Source organism: Notothenia coriiceps, unplaced genomic scaffold (genome assembly GCF_000735185.1).
Source record: "Notothenia coriiceps isolate Sejong01 unplaced genomic scaffold, NC01 NC01_scaffold00000290, whole genome shotgun sequence".
Taxonomy (NCBI): Eukaryota; Metazoa; Chordata; class Actinopteri; order Perciformes; family Nototheniidae; genus Notothenia; species Notothenia coriiceps.
Genome location: NW_011332991.1, coordinates 302,060 through 324,242, shown reverse-complemented (window position 1 = coordinate 324,242; position 22,183 = coordinate 302,060). Strand labels below are relative to the sequence as shown.

The 22,183-nt window shown below is 41.4% G+C and overlaps 1 protein-coding gene across 2 annotated transcripts; it reads left to right on the top strand.

Annotated features, from left to right (window-relative positions):
- The first annotated feature begins 5,537 nt into the window (after nucleotides 1-5,537).
- Nucleotides 5,538-21,338, top strand: LOC104940848 (tyrosine-protein phosphatase non-receptor type 5-like). 2 transcript variants are annotated; one of them, XM_010765853.1, is made up of 15 exons: nucleotides 5,538-5,858; nucleotides 5,974-6,043; nucleotides 9,617-9,722; nucleotides 10,992-11,268; nucleotides 11,888-12,010; nucleotides 12,129-12,224; nucleotides 12,456-12,712; nucleotides 13,145-13,337; nucleotides 13,833-13,917; nucleotides 14,759-14,838; nucleotides 14,941-15,084; nucleotides 15,230-15,340; nucleotides 17,328-17,488; nucleotides 17,831-17,944; nucleotides 18,959-21,338. In XM_010765853.1, exons 4-15 carry the CDS (start codon nucleotides 10,999-11,001, stop codon nucleotides 19,050-19,052), a joined length of 1,728 nt encoding a protein of 575 aa, XP_010764155.1. In that variant the 5' UTR covers nucleotides 5,538-5,858; nucleotides 5,974-6,043; nucleotides 9,617-9,722; nucleotides 10,992-10,998; the 3' UTR covers nucleotides 19,053-21,338. The 2 variants fall into 2 exon arrangements, with proteins under 2 accessions (XP_010764155.1, XP_010764148.1); XM_010765846.1 differs by lacking the exon at nucleotides 5,974-6,043.
- The last annotated feature ends 845 nt before the right edge of the window (nucleotides 21,339-22,183 follow it).

The window sequence follows — 22,183 nt, the reverse complement described above, 5'->3', positions numbered from 1 at the left end:
TTCAAGGAAATCTCGGCCTCTGTCTAATTCAAGACCTCCAACTTCATGGAAGTGAAATACTAAAGTGCAGAAGTGCCCCTTTAATATACAACTGACAAGTAGCCTACCTCCTGATTGACTGATGAATGATCCCTGATGAGTAGTAGCGGCCGGTTAATTTGTTGGAATTAGCTTATTGTGGACACAAATAATAAGGCATTTGTATCGAGACATCTGCTTTTCACTAACTTATCATTATCTACAAACGTTGTCCTTGATTCTTAGTTATTGAGTCATTTTGGCTAATCATTATTTGGCCCGGTTTTTCCGGATTCACCATTTCTTGATAACTACACTGGACTTTGTGAAAACATTTTCCCCTTAAAGTTAATAAAATCATTCTGGGCCTTTCACGGAAAAATTTTATTTTTAGGTTTTGCATGTTAGTAATCAAAAACACCTCCTTGCAGTTCCTGTGCTATTATTTAAAATACTTTGACACGTCTTTGTCGCCTGAGGACCGTGAACTTGACTGTGGTGGAAAAAAGTAGCTTACACAAACATTTTTATTTACATAGTAGACTTTAAAGCTAGTAAAAGGTTGGTTTAGTGTGTAATGAAATAAGTCGATTATTAACATGGTCAGGAGGGGACAGTTTCAAATGTTCGATGAGGACTCCTTGTTTACTCCAATGTCCAAATGTAAACAACAAGCTCTGACAGGGAAGATGTAAACACACATGTTCATGGGTCATTGCAGCAATTACGACCATTTGCTCTGCATAAACAAACAAATGAGAGACAGCAATGCAGATGGAGAGATAGAGACAGGAGTTACAGTGGGCATATGGGCTAATAGTTGCAGTGAGCATTTTTTCTATAATAATTCAAGCTTTCCTTAAATGTAAACCAAATTTAAAGGGAAACATCCCTTGCACGCCATTTGCTCGGACCTATGAGTGTGATCTATGCTTCCGTTTGTATACTTTGTAGTTCAAAAGAGGAGTATGTCTAGTTTGCGAGATTGAGAAGAAAGAGAGAGGGACATTTGTTGGTGGGGGAAGTACAGATGCATCAGAAGGAGGAAGGGTAAAGCAAAACAGACAATACAGCCTTGTCTGATTAACTCAAGTTCCCTTCATTGTGCCACCATCACATTACAAATGTGTGACTTTTAACTGAATTTCCACAATTCAGATGTATAAAGCAATTATGTTTTAGTAGCCTATTGAATTTAATTTTTATGTCAGTTTGAGCAATTGGGAGTAAGTTGGATCTTTAAACCACTGAATCTTGACTATTGACAATATGTAAACAATGTTTCAACTGTTTAGTACCTGGGTAACTTACAATTCAACCGATCCATTTAGCGCTAGCAATTATAACTCTTCATCCGTTACTTTTAGCTCACTATTACTCTTCAGGCATTAACCGACATTCAGCCAACTATTCCAACCGTATCTATTTCTTTAGGCTTTCTATTTCAACCATTTATTTTCTTCTTGTTAGCAGTTTAAACTATGGCACATTTCCACTGCAGCGGGGTAGCCCCGTTTAAGCGTCCCTAAGCGTCCTCGCTCAGGCCTCGGGCTGCCTCGCTGGCCGTCCGAGGCCGTGGCGCATTTCCATTACAGTTTAGGACCTGGGGTAGCTACGCAGTGTAGGCGGGGACATCTGTGCAGAGACATCCTGGAACACTTTCACNTTAACTTAAAGGGGACCTATCATGCAAAATGCACTTTGTGATGTCTTTTATTCTGACGCTGCGTGAGTTCCCCGACGCACCGGGGACATATATTGATATATAAAAGACATCACAAAGTGCATTTTGCATGATAGGTCCCCTTTAAGTTAACACATATTTGAGGGCCTAAATTTGCTCCAATAATGAATTAAACCTGGCACAAATTTCCAATACCGGGATAATATTTGTAAAATCTGGGTCTNCCACTGATATTGGACATTGGGAACCTACCTGTAAATTCATCACTGTCTAATATATATTTAGCTGCCCTTATTCATAGTGAGGATGTTAAGTGCTATGGTTATGACATTGTGCTAGTAGATGATCTTATTACATTAGAGCAGGGGTGTCAAACTCAAATACACAGTGGGCCAAAATTAAAAAATCGGTACTAGTCGAGGGCTGGACTGGTTCAATGTTTATTGAATGAACTTATTGAAATTAGCTTATTGCACATATTAAACCTGGAACTAACGAAGCTTAAATGATTGCCTATAAAAACAACATTAAATAATCAGTTGCATTAATTTCTTATGACTCTATCTGCAGCTTCATTTCTTATGAGTACATTTTTCCACAAGCCAACAACAGCTTCAAAAAAACAATTTCCCTCAAAGAAAAAACCAAACATGCCCTGACGTCGCAAGAAACAAAGTGCAGAAAGAAACATCCATTGAAACTCAGTTTACTGCTCTGTGATGCTAGTTCAAGCCAGATACTTGGCATCTCATCTTGGGTGCAAGTTCATCAATGTTTGGGGTCAGGCAGCTGAGGAAATCCTCAGGATTGAGTGAAGATGTGCGCGTGCAATATACCGGCAGGGCCAGATCTAATAGTAATTCAAAAATTATCCTGCAGGCCGAAATTAAATCCACCTCGGGCCTGATTTGGCCCCCGGGCCTTGAGTTTGACGCATGTGGTCTAATCCATGGGTCAACGGTGGCACCTAGAACACGACCCATGCTTTTGTTTGTACATGTATGGAATTTGGTGCATATATTTAACATGAAGAGACAACCAAAAAGTGTATTTCGTGGTGTGCTGTAAAACCAACAAGAAGTCGCCCTTTTTTTATTATACATTTTGCTTCTTTTTTTTTACATTGGAGGGTGCTATATTTATCTTGCACCTTTAATATTATTATCTTTCATATTTTGGATAAAAAAACTATTTTGGTAATTGTTTTGCTGTTATCCCTCTATACAGTATTATATACTGTATCTTATTTACCCATGTCCCCCACAAAGTGAAATTTTTCAGGCCCTCTCCGAATGAAACTTACAAATTCAAGCAGCACATTATAGTAAAATGTCTTCAGAGTAAAGCAGTGTCAATGTGTTGCTCAGTGAGGGAAAATGGGAAAGTGATGTAACAGTCTGATGTTTTACTTTAGCTGCTAGAGAACCAGAAAGCTCAAGGCCGCCGGATATCAGCCTCTTTTCCTGAGTCATTAATTAGGTTAGACGATGCTTTCAAACTCACCATTTGCACTGTGTGACAGTGACCTTCCGCGCGCGTGTGTGTAAGGCGCATGTGTGGAGGTGAGATCATTTTAAAAAGGGGACGAGGAGGAGAAGATAAGAAAGGAAAGATGACGAGTTTATTTAGTTGATTTGAACGGGGAAAGGCGAGGGTGTGTGGGAGAGATATATAGAAAGGGAGGAAAGAGGACTCTGAAATGGGTCATTAATAGTGAACAACAAAGGGAAAGAGAGATACAAAGCTAGCACCAGCAACAGTTTAACTCAGCTTGGCTTAGCTTAGCTCAGTTTAACTTAGTTTAGCTCAGTTTAGTTTATCTTAATTTAAAGGCCCCCTATTATCCTGTTGGTAACACTTTATATTAAGGTTTGAGCCCTGTTTCAAAAGAGTTGATTCTGGGTCTGTTACTTTAGATGAAAATAAGGAGCCACTCCCCACACCCCTCTGCGAGATATTTGGTAAAAAAAACACAATGGTGCTCTAGGAGGAGATTCAGGTGATAAGGTGCAGGGCGGCAGTTACCTTGGTTGGTTATAGGCTAATGGCTACACAAGCCAAAACATCGTTATGACATCATAAAGTGTCCAAAATCTGATCAGAGCGAATCTTTTTTCCTGAAACTTTCAGAATCTCTTTACACAGAGGGGACACATGAAAAAGGGGATTTTCCATAATAGGTGACCTCTAATGACCAGTAACAGTGGGGAACCACTAGCGTGTCTCTGTCCACATTAAACAAAACTGTGTCAGATTCTTGGTGTTGATTTTGTTACTTTAGGGTAGAGCCAGGCTAGCTTTTTTCCTCCACTAAGCTGAGCCAAACGGCCGCTGTTGATCGTTCATACAGATGTATCAATATTCCTTTCAGCATGAAAAGGATGTTTCCCAAAATGTTGCTAGTGGAGCCTCGCAGCGGCGAAACCGTGCCGCGCCACACTAATGTATAATATATATAAATATATATATTGTGTTTGTGTTTCCCAGTATTTGTGTTGATCCTATTGAGTCAGGTCCATCCCTGGCCAACTTGAGGCCCCTCGCAAAGTTAGATGCTGAGGCCTTCTGTTTCGCGAGCGTCGACGGGGGGGTTGGGGTGCTAGTGGAGCATCGCAGCGGCGGAACCGTGCTGCGCCAAACTATTAAACCGTGCTGCAGTGGAAATGCGCCATAATTGCGCCGCATAAACGCATAGGTGCGCCGCATTTGCGGCTCAGTTGAGGCAACCTGCGCAAGATGAGGCCCCTTCCGCGAGGTGAGGCCCCACGCAGTCCGCGTGATCTTCCTGTAGGAAGGGACGGCCCTGCATAGTGTCTGTGTCTAGTGCCTCACAGTTCAGAGATCTGACAGGGAAAGGCTACCATATGGCAAGAAAGGAAGGAGGGAGAGAGTGAGCAAGAGAGGTGGGGGGTGGGGGGGGAGTGGGGTTAAGCGAGAGGGACGATGAGTATGAGCAGCGAGAGCATGGGGACGACAACAAAATAAAAAAATAGTGACTAATGTATTATTAAGAGTCATACAAATGTTTTCCAGGACACTATAGCCAACATTTCTCAAACAGGAGTAAACAGTGTATTTGTTCGGGACTATTTTCAGCTGCGGATAAATACTCTTTCCAAGCCCTAATGAGTACCTATGGCTGCAGATCGGTGCATGTGGGATTGACTGAAAATAAACAACAGTGTTAAAGTTGGTTTTAAATATTGTTTTACAATCAAGGTCTTATACAGTAAGATATAATACGCTTTAGTGTCACAGTTGGCCTACTTGTAATTCAAATACTTTGGGATTTTTATAGGATTTTTTTACATTTATAAAACGAAATATCTGCAAACTTAATATTAAACCCTAAAATGTACTGTATCTACGCTCTTTTGGAAGAGAGTCCCCGTTATGTGACAGTGTGAACAGATTTATGTGCCCACAATGTCATTCATACATAAACACACACACACACACACACACACACACACACACACACACACACACACACACACACACACACACACACACACACACACACACACACACACACACACTACTACTACGTACTACTACTACGTACGTACTACTACTACTACGTACTACTACTACTACTACTACTACTACTCTACACTACACTACACACACACACACACACACACACACACACACACACACACACACACACACACACACACACACACACACACACACACACACACACACACACACACACACACACACACACACACACACACACACACACACACACACAGTCTCTCTCTTGCTCTCGCTCTTCAGCTCCCTCCCTCATTCTGGCTCTGTTGCCAAGGCTACCGTACAGCCTCTTGCTGCATATACCTAGACGAAGCTGCCGCCTGTGGATCTCTCTCTCTCCTCCTGGATACAAACAAAAGACAAACCCATCAGACTTTTATTCCTCTATTTCTCTTTCACACACATACACACAGACATTTTGTCTCTCCTATCTTCACACACGTCCTCTCACTGTCAGTCTGTCTCCCTCTTACATGCAAACACACTCCTTCTCCTCCCAGACAGAGCAGCAGTAAAGGGATTGGCGTGGTTCTGGGTGTTTGGCTCCTGGTCTTTGGCTCAGAGGGAGCAGAGGGAGCAGAGCGGCAGATGGCGATGTGAAAACGGGCTCAGCCAGGTAAGAGGACTTATCCTAACCAGTCTTAAGGCTCTGGGTGAGCGAGTGTTCCAGCCTCTCCTCTGTCTCTCCCTCTGTCTCTCCTTCTTCCCCCTCTGTGGCTGTGCGACATGAGGTGAATACCAATTCCTCAGCAAAAGCCCCCACGGTTCATATGGCTGCTGCGCTTTCCTGGCTGTGAAAAGGTAGGGATGTGGGATGTAGCCTCTGTGCCTTTTTTTGTTGTTGTGATTAAAACTGATCATTTGCCAACAGGTTGGCTCTTTGGTGCTATTCTGCGTGTTTCCCTTTCTCATCTTTTATTATTAAAAGCTTGATATCCTCTGTGTTGTATCATGTCTCTGTGACAATGTGGGAGTTACCAGCGAGAGATGCAACAGTCCACCTCCCTGGGTGATTCATTACTAATCCTTCCTGCTCTGCACTGTGTGGTCGCTCTAGCTCACCGTAGCCATGTACGTGATATGAATGAGGTTTTGTCTTAGTATGAATGACTGCCAGAGAATGCCATTCCTGCACTGGTGTTTTGATGCAGTGCAATCATATAACACAACCCTTTGTCAACGGGAAATCCAAATATATCTCCAGCAAACTATAAATCAATTCGTTATGCAGCATTTCAATTATTCATATAGTATAGCTTAGGCTGAGTTGTAAGTGTATACATGCGTTAATGAATTTTGTCTTTGAAATGCACCTGGAGCTGCTGCAAGAGTGTATGTAAACAAAAGAGATGATTGATTGTCTGTCTCTGTTATTATGCAGGAGGCAGCTGCAGGTTTGCTGGATATTTAGTTCTAAGGTCATTGTGAGCTTATGTGTGTATCCATACCAAGATTTTATCCGTGCGAGTGTGTATGACAAAGAAAGGTTGACGAGGCAGGTCTTGGCCCTCGTGACTTTATCTCATGTTACCATCCCATCATCACTTTCAGTAATAGCTTCCTCTTACACCGTCTCCCTGCCACATTCAGCACTTCAACAACACACTCAATACTTCACTGTCGACAGCCTTTTGATTCACCTAGAAACAAGAAAGATGCGGTATCTGAGATCCTTAACTGGAACTTCGGGGGGAAAGTGAAACACATCCTGAACATTTTTTACCGAACAGATACACTGGCAGATTCCGGAATGTCCATTAAAACGCAAGCCAGCTGTCCTTAAAAGAAACACAAACAACACCAGATTAATTCCCCTTGTCCCTGATTGCAGGGAAAGAGCTTTACACAGCTGTCAGCAGACGGCCCTGTGGTTCTGCTTGGGTTTACTGTATGGCTCCGTACAGACTCAGCTGGATGTTGGGTGCTCTGAATGGACGCAGATCAATGGAAACACTACACACACACATACTCTATTTGAAGAATGAGGGGGTGGTCTTTGTAGGACCCAAAGACAGTATACCTTCAGTAGGGAAGGAGGCTGAATCAGCTGTCAGGTTGGACTTATTTTCCATTAATTACATGATTGCACATGTTTCTCTTAGAATACCGTCTCAGACTGTTAAATTAGTTTTATATAAGTCAAATGTCTTTGCCTGAATACACTATTGAGCTATGAAGCTTGGTGTTGTGTGTCACGCTATTATTTTTGAACAACTTTCTTTTGTGTTGTGATTGAGCTCCCCAACAATCAACAGGAACATTGTATCTCTTTCATAACAACCACCATCATTCTTTAAACCCACAAAACCTTATTTTGCAAGCCAAGTCTCAAAACAGGAGGCGTGTGTCGCAGTGGATAGAGCTTTGGTGTTCGGATCAAGGGAGCACAGGTTCAAACCCCACTGCAGTCAGCATGTCGTTGTGTCCCTGGGCAAGACACTTCACCCCAAATTGCTCCTGTGGGGATTGCCCACAGTATTGAGTATGTGAGTCGCTTTGGATAAAAGTGTCTAACAAGTAACATGTAATAAAAAAGATACAAAATATGTTCGATAAAATGTGGAGACTGTTACGATTCCAGGCACTTAGTATGTAGGACCCAAATGCAGACAGGGAGGCAGAGGTAAAGTATTGTGAGATACTTTATTTTTCCATGATTTAGCAAAAATGAACAAAAAGGTAATCACCAAAACTCCAGTCGAGATGACAAAAAAACAGAGGACAAAAAATGAAGGCGCTCACGCAGTGAGGAATCAAAAACCAAAGAGTTCCAAAAGCATAGACCTGCCATGACAATAGACAAGACGAACTGACACTGAACACTGGGAGACAGGGGAATTTAAACACAGGGTAACAAGGCACAGGTGGGAACAATCAGGGGCGGGGCTGACACTGATGGGCACAGGAGACACACGAGGAGTGACAGGTGAAAACAATCAGGGAGTTAGACACACCAGGGAACTAACGACAGACATGAAAAACACAGGGAAAAGGACCAGACAATAACCCACGAGGAAAGACATGACCGCAAACACCCAAACCTAGACAGACAACACTAAAACCCGTGACATAAAGTGTGACAGAGACATTTTGCAGAAAATAGTAAAAAGTCATGAAAAAGATATCTGGACCATGAACACTTTGAGGATTTGCATCACAAATCCAATACTAAAACTGTGACTTTAGGCGATTTGAGATACATGCTTATCATTGAAGATNTGTGTGTGTGTGTGTGTGTGTGTGTGTGTGTGTGTGTGTGTGTGTGTGTGTGTGTGTGTGTGTGTGTGTGTGTGTGTGTGTGTGTGTGTGTGCATCGTATGTGGGTGTGTGTGTTTGTGTGTGTGTGTGTACAAATAATATATAAATATAAATGTTGCTATGACTACAGGCCGGGCATGCTGGCGTCATCACTTCAAAAACACCTTTGCAGCAAGCAAAAAGAGATAGAACACACACACACAGCTCCTGCTACTGGTGTGGTCTCATATTCCGCTGAGCTCACCTCATTCGTTCAACAGGGTCCAGTGGCACTGAAGGAGAGGAGGGGAGATGAGAGAGAGCGGGAGAGGAGAGGAGAGCAGAGAAGGCTCGACTTCATGCATACTGATTGGACCGGAGCAATCTGAATGTATTTGGGAGGGTGTCTGCTTAGCCCGTCTCGAATCATCCCCGCATCGTAGGGAGGGGACGAGAGGGAAAGAGAGGGAAAGATAATATTGATAGTTTACTGTGTCACCTAACATCACCATTCTCGGCTCATGAAAACACAACTCGGTGCTGACAAGAGTGCTTTATATGTATGTCGCATTTATGTGCTTAAAGTTGGCATATCATGCATATTTTTAGGTTCAATCTTATATGTTTTGGTTCATTCTGAATGTTTACATGCTTTAATGTTTAAAAAAAACAAAAAACAATCGTTCTCAAACTCTCTTTCTGAATATACTTGTTTCAACCTTGGTCTTAAACGCGCCATTTTAGCACCTACTGTATCTCTTTATATAAACCTCTTGAATAAAAGGCCGGTCTGCTTGGCTCGCAAGAACAATTTCAAAGGTACTGTAGTTCACAAGCCATTGGTGGCAATACTCTAATGAGCCTGCATGTGACATAGAAGGGAAAGCCGAATCTGAATGACTTATATTTGATCCCGTGTTTTCTGTTTTCCCTGGTTTTTCCACAACAAACTGAGTGGGTTGTCTTATTTCCAAGTTGTTCTGTTGGTATGCTCTCCAGAAACCCAAAGCTATGGGTTTTTGCACTGAAAAAGTGTGTTTTTCACATTATGTCTAATTGTCCTGTCACTCTTTTTTATCTCTCTTTTCCTCTCTTTTTAATGTAATGTTTGGCTGTTGGTTGTCTTCTGTCCTTCAGATTTGACTCTTCCACACAATGGCTGACAACGGCTGGTTGCCACAGGATACAGGATTTAACTTGATCATGTGATCTGACTCCCCCAGTTCCCTGCCATCTATCATAGGTAGGTGAGTCATGTGACAGGCTTTACTGGGTTTTTTTATTCCACAAACCAACTGCAGTAATTTGTGTTGTTGGTTGGTCATTGATGAAAAGTTGTTCCAAACTCACTCATGACCAATTTAGCCATCAGCAACACATTCAGTAAAAGTGATATTTGCACAAACACTACACCACCACTCTCACTGGCCCCCGCATTCACACATCCGCACACACACCACGTGGCGCTAATCAGCCAAATGTACAAAACACCTTTATTAATGGTTGAAGGACAAAAGAGCAGGGCGGAAAAGGGCTTTGAATACACTGCTGACTGATACAGTGTGTGTGTGTGTGTGTGTGTGTGTGTGTGTGTGTGTGTGTGTGTGTGTGTGTGTGTGTGTGTGTGTGTGTGTGTGTGTGTGTGTGTGTTGTCAGTGGATGATAATGCTCAGGACGGATGAGAGGGATGAGAGCCACTCTGTTGCTAAGGCGACGGACAGGGCTGTAAACACGCTACCCCTGACTCATCTCTCCACAATAGAGCCTCTCTCTCTCTCTCTCACACACACACACACACACACACACACACACACACACACACACACACACACACACACACACACACACACACACACACACACAATAGAGTCCAATCTGAGGGAGACAAGAGGATCCGGAGATGAGAGCCACTCCAAGCTGCTTAGCTGTACATCTGAATAGGACTGTGGAATAAACGCAACTCTTTCTGTCATATACACGCTCATTTAAAAACACACAAACGGACAAACGCATACAACCTGACAAACACAGCTGGCACAAAATTGAACAAGAAATCAATATGTAGTTTTGTTTGACTTACTTCTGTGTCCTTGTGTTATAAGCAAAGCCACAAAGACTAAAAACATAGAAAGTGTGTTTGCCTAAGACATTTGAATTGTCACGTTAACTGAAATAACTTTATTTTGTGAAATTGTCTGCGTGTTCAATTTTGTTTCACGCAGGGTGTAATATGGTCTACCACCATATGAAGGTCTTCAAAACAGTGTAAAACCATAAAGCAACACTACCCACATTGGCCTTTTTGTGTTATAAGGTGTTAAAGCAGCAACTAAAGCAAACACTGTTTTTCATTTGAACAGTGTTTTGGACATTCTCACATGCCGTCTCTCAATATCATTCTGTAATGTACATGGCAAAACTCACAATAAAAACCCAGAAACAGAGTCAGAATCCAGCTGAAAAAGCCTTATGATCACCAAGGAACGACATATCAAATATCGTTATTCAACAGGAGGATCATGACCCGCCGGCTGAGCAGCTCCACCCGTTCCCACACTGAGGACTCCATCTTCCTGAGGCCAGAAGAGGACCCTGTCTGGCTGGATGAGCCCACTAAGACTGATAAAAAAGGCCATGGAGCCCGTAAAAAAGACGAGCTGAAAGACTGCAAAGATGGACTCGCAGGGGGACAAAGCCCTCAGGCAGAGGAAGTATTTATGCACAAGGTGTACGCTCTGGTGATTGAGATCCACTGCTGGGCTGCACTGTTTGCCGTCTCCCAGGTCACGGTATGTGAGTAAAGTAAAAGTGCATAAAATCAAATCGAAAAAATGTCTTTTTTAGTTTTTACTTAAATATCTTATTCAAAATAGGTTAGGGTTGAGCCTTCCTGTCATAACTTTGGTTTTCAGGATAGACCAGTATGAAAGATCCAGTAGCATCATTAGCAATGCATACCACCCTTTAGAAAAATGTATACTCTCTCGACTTGACCCTTATTTTTTCACATAGATGTTCTTATCTTATCACGTTGTCACATTCTCTAAAGAGTAGTGCCAGTCCACTTTATTATGGAAACATTATTGGGCTAGAATTAGACACCTCTTTGGTATTCTTATTTCTGTCTCTGTTGACTTACTTTATCTGAAAGAAAGGGCCGGAAACAACATTACCAAAGGCCAACAAAAAAAAGAGCCTTGTGAACGTGAACTTGATTATGACACCAGACTGCATGTGGTTCATATACATATTTGTATGCCTGTGTAATAGGCCATCTTCCTTTTTTCCCAGTTTCTCTTTTCGCCTGAGAGCAGCCACAATGTGCCTGATTACCAGTCCATGAATGACCAAAGAGTTCACAGTGACAATCTCCCTTCCCTCCCTCCCTCCCTCCCTCTCTCCTCCCAGGGGTACTGGGTGTTTTTTGTGGTGGAAGGAAACGGACCTCTCTCTTCCATTTACAAAGCCCTGCATGTCATCGACTTCTACCTTGGTTTCATCCTACCCTGCCACCCGATTTTTGGAATGGATGTAAGTGTCATTACAGGATATGACCTCTAGAGCTGATTTTTTTGGAAAGAAACTTTAAAAAGTCATAATAATATATTAAACATAGTATTTTCTCCCTCTCTCTCTCTGCACTGCCTAGTCCATGGTGTTGATGGGGGAGGTGGTAAACACCAAAGAGCACAACTGGATTGTCAATGGAACTGCAGGCATCGGCGTGGCCATCTGTGTCATAATGGTAAAAACTAAACAATGAAGTGACCATCAAAAAACATCAAAACATTTGCAATTTCTCCATGTTTGTTGGGTTTAGGTGGATGTTCAATCATATTATTTTACCATTAAGTAACGTGACAGTCTTTGAAAGAAACTAGATTGACTATATCCTTAAGTTATCATTATTCAAATTGGCTAGTTACTTTGTAAAATGGTGTATTGGCTTATCTTTCTCCCACTTACCTCTCCCCAGGTCATTCACATGGTGCGTAAATGGCGTTATGGCACTGGCTTTGGGTCGTTTGGAACAGTTTCGCGGGACATTGGTGACCGGCGTCAGTCTGTGAGCCGCCAGCCTTCCTTCACCCTGTCAGAGTGGACGGACGCTCAGGAGGACCTGATGGACATGGACACCGAGCCTCAGACGCCGGTCTTTGAAATGGGCTCTGACAACAGGATGGAGGGAGATGCCGCCACACTCCTTGTCACCCCAGTGGGGCTTCAGGAGAGGCAAGTGATGACTGCAGAGTCCTGGGGAGAACTTTTGTAAATAAGATGACAAGAGTGTCAAGGGCTGGGTATATTTTTATATATATTTCTTCCTGAATACTTTAGTACCTTTATGCATACTTTTTTTTATCAGACACTGTAACCATAGAGAATCACAATACTCTTGAACATTTTGCGTTTCCGTGAAAAACATCCCGATTGACTTTACCACACCACAGACTGTAAAGGTTGTAGCTGCTGCGGTAGTTGGCAATAACGAAACACGTAACGCGGTGAATTCATGCAAGCAAAACTATACTATACTTGTTTTCTATATTCTGTTTGTAGTTATACCTGGAATTGAGGAAGGTGTGTGCTGAATTCAGTTTGTCATTAAAATCCTTATTGCTCATAGAAGATGGCTATTTGTTTGATTCAACATGTTTCACACAGGAGAGGCTCCAACGTTTCCCTGACCTTGGATATGTGTTCCCCGGGCTGCACTGAGCCCTACGGCTACGGAGGCCAGCTCTCCCCTAGAGACCAAACGGCCAAGGAGTACCTCCGGCAGGGAACAAACAGTCTGACCCCTGCCATGCTACACGAACGGGCCATAGATGACCAGAGCCTGCAGGCAGAGTTCTATGTGAGCGCAGCAGCAACAGTATCTCACGTCTTCAAATTAACAGGGATGAACAGAGACTCACCGGAAAAGACGTGTACATACTGACATACACACAGGCACAAAAGCACACACGCACACACACCAAGCAGAGCTCTGTACACACCCGTAAGCTTTTTCACTGTCTGTTGGTGGGCGAAGGAAGGATAGATACAGGCATATTTGCATACAAAAACCCATAGAGGATTTCAGTGTCTGCTGGAAGATGTGTTTTCAAGACAACACACAGGTTGTCCTTAGAATATTAATCAGGTACAACTAAAAAGCAGCCGTTTACAGTATATTGATGGGAAATGGATGACTTATGTATAACATTCATCACTAAGTCACGTAATGACTTAGTGATTACTTTGACTTTCTTACTGTTTTGTTGCCTTGTAGAAGGCATGGTTAGGATTTCCCCTCTGTTTCTGCAAAGACTGATTGTTATTGCTCCCATTGTTGTGTGTTCATTGGCAGGAAACTCCCATGAACTTCGTGGACCCTAAAGAGTACAACTATCCAGGGCTGGTGAGAAAGAACCGCTACAAAACCATCTTACCCAGTGAGTAGGGCAGCACCACTAAGGAGGTTTTCACGTAAGGGACTGATGCGAGAACACTTGACTCCCATGTCCAGTTTGTTAATGTGTGTGTGAACACTGCAAAGCTTACACTTGAAAAGGCGGTCTTGAGTATGGTTTGTGTGTACTCGGGTAGGGTTTTTATCAGGTGTGAAAACCAACCGTACCAAAGAAGCAGAAGTGGACAGCTATTAAACATGAGTCGTAGTTTCTTTATCTGCTCACCATCAGCCCAACCACTCACTTAATTTAAACTCAGCAAAATCTAAATATACCTATTGTCTTTGTTAGGTCAATCCTTTTGCAACCATCACCATCTCTGGTTTGGTCATTAACAGAGTTAGTGAAAATATTCTACCTCTGAACAAAGAAGATCACCCCTCCCTGCCTTAGTTTTGGCTCACTTTACGAAAATAGAGACAACGTTAACAAAAGCCTTTACAAATGTTGATAAAGACTCAAATACTCTTAACATCAATATTACCGATGCCAGAGCTGAGCGGTGGGAGGGTGGAAAAGGTGTCTTAGAAGGGCAGGGTAGGAATCAATCTTAACTTTAAATAAATCACTGTATCATGTATCACTTTAACTATTTTTGAATCAATTCATCATCAGATCAGAAATGTTGTAAAAGATCTATCCCTGTGCACCACATACTCAAATTGACACACAGTAGACAAATAAAACCAAAACTGAGCAGTAAGATGTTATACAATGAATTAGTATTTCAAGATTATTTCTCATAGTCGTTTGCTGTCACCTCTTTGAATTGCAACCCATGCGTATCTCTTTTTCACGACAATCTTACACTGTCCACCTGCAGACACGCACAGCAGAGTGATCTTGAAGTCACAGGATGAAGACGATTTTCTCTCTACTTACATCAACGCTAATTATCTCAAAGTAAGTGCAAATGTGTGAATTTGTGGGCAAAATAGTTCCAAAGCAAAGTTCTGTGCAGTCACTGTTACCAGAATGTTCATGTTTTTGTGCGTCTGTGTGCAGGGTTATGGGGATGAAGATGACGAGTGTTCATACATTGCGACCCAGGGTCCCACCGTGAACACAGTGGGGGACTTCTGGAGGATGGTGTGGCAGGAGAGATGCCCGATCATAGTGATGATTACCAACCTGGAGGAGAAAAACGAGGTCAGTGCAAAGTGATGGTGATGATGATGATGATGACGATGATGATGTTGATGATGATGATGAATTGATGACCCACTAATGAATTAATTGACTGATAAGTTAGTAATGAGTTGGTAAAAACACGAGTGTCCATTATGTCTTGTAGAAATGCGCTGAGTACTGGCCTGAGGACACTGTGACCCATGAGGGCATTGAGATCACCGTTGTCACGGTAACCCAGGAGGATGACTACAGTCTGAGGGTGTTTACTTTGAAGGTAAGACACAGGAAGACAGGTAATATGTTCCACAAAAAGGTTGAATAGGCTATGGTGTACAAGATAGCTAGAAAACAATTGAAGGGTCAGTTTAACCCTCTAGGGTCAAAGCCCATTTTTTCGAATGTTTGGGTCGCCTTCGCTTTAAAAAAAAAAAGCTTTTAAAAAAAAAAGCTTTTAAAACATGAACCCTGTGCTGCACAATCAAGTAATATGCATGTTTTTTTATGCAGCGCTAAGCTATCAGCATATGTAGGCTGCAGTGATGTCACATGGAAGTACAGATAATGAGACAATAAGTACTTAAAAATAAAAAAACAAGACGAAAATGTTATCACTTATATAGAAATGTATTCAAAACCGACAGTAAAAAGAAGTCTACAAGACTTTTGACATCAGAATATAGTTATTTTAACTCTTGGTGACCATGGGGAACAAATTAAATATGTCAAAGTACAAAATCAATATGTATCTACAATATTTACAAAAAGGTCTTGGCGTTATTATATAAACAATGTGAGTTGTGCCATTCCTCAAAGCAGTTTCTGTCAGGTGCAAGACAGAGGGCCACACCACACCGTCTACACCTCCAGGGGGGGCACTGGCTGGCCGGCATGGTCTGCCTACAAAAAAAAGAAAAGTGCTGATCACTTTGGAAATGGGAATAATATGTCACACATTTATCAGTGTTGTGGAAATATGACTGTTTTATACAGTAAGGACAATAATATATATATATATTTTATCTATATGTTCTATCTATTTTTGCTGCAGTAATTATTGTCCTTTGTTATTCTATTAATTGTGCTAACCGTATTGTTTAAAGGTTTTAAAACTTAACTAGGACTCTATACAACCTACATGCTAGCAGTGACTATGCTAACATGTAGAGGTTTAGCAGGTATGTTACCATATGCATAATCTATTCTAGTGTGCTAGTAAGCAATTAACACAAAGTACAGATGGGACTAATTCAAAGTTCATTAGTTTGTGTAAGAGGAAAAGTTCAGGGATCACTAAGATTCATCCTGAGGGGAACATGAATGTCTTTGGGCTCCCACCTCATGGCAATCCATCCAATAGTTATCAAAATGTAAACTTCACGGTCACTCTGGAGGAAAAGGATAGAGGATGACCAAAGGCATTATGATTCATCATCTATGCATCAAGCGCTAGCCTCGTCCATTGTGTGCCGTAAATCGAGCCTTGATTTTTCCTGGGAGATCGCGACCCAGAGTCAGATAGATTTGCTTAGTGACAGAAAGGCTCATAGGTGATCTAAATGCCGATGGTGTCATTATTCTACAGCTATTACATTGTCCAACTTTCATAATGATAAGCTAAAGCAAATAGGTGGTCACTTTAATATAAGAACGTAGTATAGGAATATAAAGTTAAGTAGTGAAGAGGTGTCTGCCTTTAAATCAGTTAAATCAAACAGACTAATCACACGTTTGGTTGGGCAATGGTTTATCCAACTGGTAGCTATACTATTCAGTTCGTTTTCTCATGGTTTAGTTTGGGGTCATGGTGCCATTAGCACTTAGCAAGCCAAACATGATAATTCAGTAAATGGAACCTGGTTTTGATTACCAAGCACCAGGGGATCATTATATAAAGTGCTTAAAAGCCTGATGTTTTTGTTGTTTACCTGTTTGATTAATGATTACTGTCTTAATTACCCTCTGGGAATAAAGACCCCTGATGGATTTGATTATGTTACAGTGTAGGAAAGGGATGGACTATGTAAGCTCTTTTTTTATAACCCTCACTCTTTTTTTGCTGTCATGTTCTGCGTTCATTGTTGTCGTAGCAACTAACACCAAGGTAACAATTTGGGTATGCATGCAAATAAAATGGCTGATCAGAAATCAGTCTCAGCGTGTCTGTCTCAGGTACGTGTGTGTGCTACGTGATCACATTTGTATTTGAATGCCTGAATGCCAGTCTGTGTGTGTGTCTATGTTAATATGTGTGTGTTTGCCAGTGTGAGGGGGAAGAGCGCAGTCTGCGGCAGTACTGGTACACCTCGTGGCCTGATCAGAAGACTCCAGACAAGGCTCCACCTCTTCTGGAACTGGTGCAGGAAGTGGAAAGGGCTCGAGAGGAAGCCCCGCCCTCCAGTGGCCCTATAATTGTCCACTGCAGGTGCAAAAGCTTATTTATGATATAGGGACAACTAAGGGTGATAAGTTTGTCAAAAAGTAAAACAATGTTTAATATAGGCTATAGCCTACATGCAAATATTTTCGCTCAATGGTGTGTTTGTAGAGACATGTTTTGCTGGCAATTATTGTACATTTGGTTTTGCGTACCATGACCGGGACAAATAAAATGAAAAAGGGAAAACTGCCCAGTTTCATATCAGAGGGAACACTTGTTACTGCTGCCCTTTGGCCCTTTGGCATCAAATGAATGGGATCATTGCTAATCAATACAGCAATCCATTTTTTCCTGCGTCCCTTTACCTGTCCAACTTGTTGCCCTTAGTGCTGGAATTGGACGAACTGGCTGCTTCATCGCCACCTCCATCCTGTGCAAGCAGCTGAGGACTGAGGGTTCGGTGGACATCCTGAGAACCACCTGCCAGCTCCGTCTGGACAGGTGAGATTTGCTTATCCGTTATCCATGCTCATGTCTATCTTTAGTTCTTGGCATGAAGTCGTTTTGTTTATGGAAAAAGAGCCTTGTTGACGTAGATCCACCTGATCTGGATTCAAATCACTGGGAGCTAAAGATGGATTGGTTTAATCCAAAATAGAACTGCTGTGAACATCTTAATATGCATGGGACTATTAACCTGTGTGTTATGGCACTTTAAGATATTATATGTAACATTTGACATTATTGTCGAAGTTCAATTGACCATATATTTCCAACAATATATAAACCTAGAATTCCATCATTATAATCAAGGTAACCTTCCACGTCCATTTCGTTTGGTCACAAGTATTGGTGATTATTTTTGCCAGAAAATGGCAGGATTTTAAATTTTATCCAGTTTGAAGCCGCATTTTTATGAATCAATTTAAATGTTGGTCCTTTAAAATTAAATATTTAACCTGGAAAAAAGTGTTTAGTTATAGTTAATAGAGAAACAAGCTGAGCAGTGTTGGAGAAGCTCTGATTTTTTTATGTGAAACTCCTTTATTTACCTGTGTTAATAACCTAGTCTGTTTGTTTTGGAGAGGAGAAGACTCTCACTCCCAGGATCCCACACTCCTTCACAGTCATTCATCTCTTTGTTTATCGAATTGATTGAGAGACCCCTAGTGGCTGGCATACATATCGCATGTTGAGGTAAAATGCATTGTGTTGATACTCGGCTGATAAAAATAAAGGGCAAGTCCTGAATTTTGTTGGTGACATGGCCAAGATTGTAAGACTGTCAGCGAATCAGTGATGCCTGTACAAACTTTAGATACAAATCTGTCATTTTAATGATGATGTTGATATTTCACTGTATTAATGACAATTTTGATTGGACGACACACTTCTTCTTTGCACAAATTCACTGCAGAGCATTGAATAGTTATTCAGATATCTCTGTCTGGAACAAAGTGATAGACTGACTGACTGACCATTGTGCGTGTGTTTCTTTCTGTGTATGTTTCTCAGGGGTGGGATGATCCAGACGGGTGAGCAGTACCAGTTTGTGCATCACGTCCTCAGCCTGTACGAGAAGCAGCAGTCTCACACCGCTGAGGAGTAGAGTGAGCGTACAGCAACACCCAGATCGAGACACACCACTGTACACTGTACCGCCTCTGGTGGTACGCACCACTGTACCTAGCATCATCTCAATCTCACCCTTTAACAAGGTCAAACTATGTTAATCTCTTCACCCAAGACAGGCCCGCTCAGACAGGACTGAATGGCTCACATGAAATATGTGCTTACTGTATGTCTTGGAGCAGAACAAACAAAGGGAGGTGGAATTGGAAATAGCCCCCCCGAAAATCCTGTTCACACAAAATAATCCAAGCCCGCACTTCTGACACAATTTCAGTCCTACTGAGATTTTATTATCACGTAACTGTTAATAAGTCTCAGTCGTTATGGCCTCTTCTAGTAATTAGGCCCCCTCAGATACTGTCCGTACAGTTATAAAATATTGAACTGGACCTAAAGTATAATCAGTCTCTTAAAGTTGGTTTCAATAAAAAAGGGACTCTAAGTGCCAGCATCATTAAAATCTACAGAAATGATCATGCCAGCCTAATAACAAACACTATAAGATACAATTTAACCAGCATCCTTTTTCATTGACCATCACTGACCCTCAATTTCAATGTTAATTAAAAAATCATTACAGAAGGCCTGTTTCAACTGCTGATTCGTACAGGAACCTCATTTTCAGGTTGCATGGTGTTAAGTGTTATTAAAGGCATGTGCAATGTTATGGAACATAGGAATGTATAACAATTAGGTTTTTAATGAACTAATTAGGATTTCTCTGCAATCTACAGTATTACAGTTTTACCATGCTGCCCGTGCAGTCCTCATGGCCCATGATGTTTACAGCAAACAACTCCTACATTAAGGCCTCATAGACGTACACTCAGAGGCATCACAGAGCCAGGGACACTGAGGGGACAGTGGCTTGAAATAGAATCAGACAGTCAGACAAATCAATGCCTAATCAAAAGCTCTGGAGAATCTGGCATGTAGACGAGGGAAAGTGTAATGCAGAGTAAAGCAAAAATGTTGCGACAAAAAAAAAGCTACATAAATTGATGAACGGTGGTCCCCTACACCTAATCCTCTTGTAAATGTCCCAATACTCTCATGATCGGCCTCAGAGTTCCATGATCTGTGATGCCTCTGCTTTCAACAGTAGCTTGAATACATCTGTGAAGTAAGACGCCCATGATTGTTGTAAAGACAGGCCAGGCCTAATCTGTATGAAGCACAATAGACCAACTAAGGTTGTCTCTGATGTTCAGCTGTAAAAGTTCCTTTTTTTTCTCCGTATTGTGTTTTGATTGTGTTGAGTTTAATGGATTGCATGTGCTGTATGGGACTCCATAGGTCCACAATCAAAGCGACGTGATTGGTTGTCCTGCTTTTTGTTGTGTAAAAGGGTTTAAGCCTATTATATTGCTTGCTCTCGGCCAATGCTTTTGATACAGTTTGCTTTTGTGAAACCAACCAGAGATATTTTTAGAACATTTTGATACAATCCTTTCGAGTAGATGCCTTGTGTATATTTCCGTTTACACCATGATGGAATGTAGCTCATACTGTGGATCAAACCATTGGTTTATATTGCAAGATTTGACAGAACAAAATGTGACAACTACCTAAGTTACCTTACAGTACAGAAAATAAGTAGATTATGTTCGGTCTTCAGTATTATTACTTTATGCCTTTAGGCTTTGCTTTAATATGCTTTGCTTTCTGTCTATGTTTTTATCTTTTTTTCTTGGAGAATTTTACCTCAGACTGAGCTTTTACCCAGTCTCCAATCGATTCCATCTGTGACTGTAGGCCACTCTCAGTTGACAACACGAGAAATAATTGCTATGTGTAAGGCAGCTAAAACAGTGAAGACAGTTTTCTATGTAACAGACATCACAATCAATCAACTTCTATCTTGACTTAATGCATCAGATCAACAGTCAGGAACATTATCAGAGGATGGAGTTAATTGTGCGGGCTCGGACCAATTTATAAACATCAAATCAACTAGCAAATTAAACTGCCAAAATGACCTTTTACAGGAAAATACGACTGGGACTGATAAGAAAAGCTACAATCTGCTGTTAGACTTTTGACATATTCCTCTGATAATGTTCAGTGTACTCAAATGACAAGCTTTTATTTTGAGTGCTTGTTTGCAATGCTTACATGGTCCTCTGATGATCAAAAATGGGCATGACGAAATAGCCGAACAGTCAGACATACAACCAACCAGCAATCAGTATTCCTCTCCCCTGCTACAGTATGGCTTTAAGTTGTGAGTTTTTGCATCCAAATAAAGGTAGATTTTCATGAATCTGTGTTGCTGTTTCTCTTAATCTCAATCACACAAACACAAGTCCATTTAAACCATAGCACCAAGCTATTTACTATGGTTCTAAATAAACAAATATTAAGCTTGTAATAAGATTGTTTGTTGCCCAAAGCTATGATGGCTTTGTGTCGAGCTGAGAAATGTGACACATTTGCCTGCAGAAATATTCTCCCTTGCATCACAAAGTGCAGTTAAATATTCGTACCACTAGGTGTCAGTGTATGCAATATGAATACACAAACTCCAGTAGATTGTGCACCCTGCATTTGTCTGCTCATTCAGTAACACATATAGCTGGCAGAGCAACAGAACAAAGGCTTTCAATCAAACAAAAGACAATTTATGATACTGAATTCCAACACCCAGCACCCGCTTATTACAACTGCCTTACTCAATGGTTAGTACCAATGTGACACTGCAGATAAAGCTATTTACATTTGTGTAAACAGAGACTAAAAAGTAATAGATCTTTGCAAAAATATTATTGATCTAGTTCTCTTAAAGCCACCCCTTACTTTCCTGTTATTTTGTATGTTAGAAATGAATTTGTTTTAGTACAGAGACACATGTAAACCCCTACATAACATCACCCAATTGTCATCTAAGGAGAGCTCTAATCAGCACCTGTGTGGGTGTGCAGAGCCTTTAAAATCAAAATTGTAAATGTTTAATTGTAAAATACATGGGCGAACCGCAAACTTTGGATGAACATATACTGCAACATTACTATAAAACAATTATTTTAATTTGCTTGAGAAAACAGCTTATTGTGATGATGTTCGTTTATTTCATAATGGTTCATTGCTATGGCAGCACAGTGACTGCGT

Excerpts from the sequence above, each read along its gene's own strand:
- LOC104940848 (XM_010765846.1), top strand. The coding sequence starts at position 10,999 with ATGACCCGCCGGCTGAGCAGCTCCACCCGTTCCCACACTGAGGACTCC. Across the intron at positions 12,011-12,128 it reads ACCCGATTTTTGGAATGGAT|TCCATGGTGTTGATGGGGGA; the intron begins GTAAGTGTCATT and ends TGCACTGCCTAG. Across the intron at positions 15,341-17,327 it reads TGAGGGTGTTTACTTTGAAG|TGTGAGGGGGAAGAGCGCAG; the intron begins GTAAGACACAGG and ends TGTGTTTGCCAG.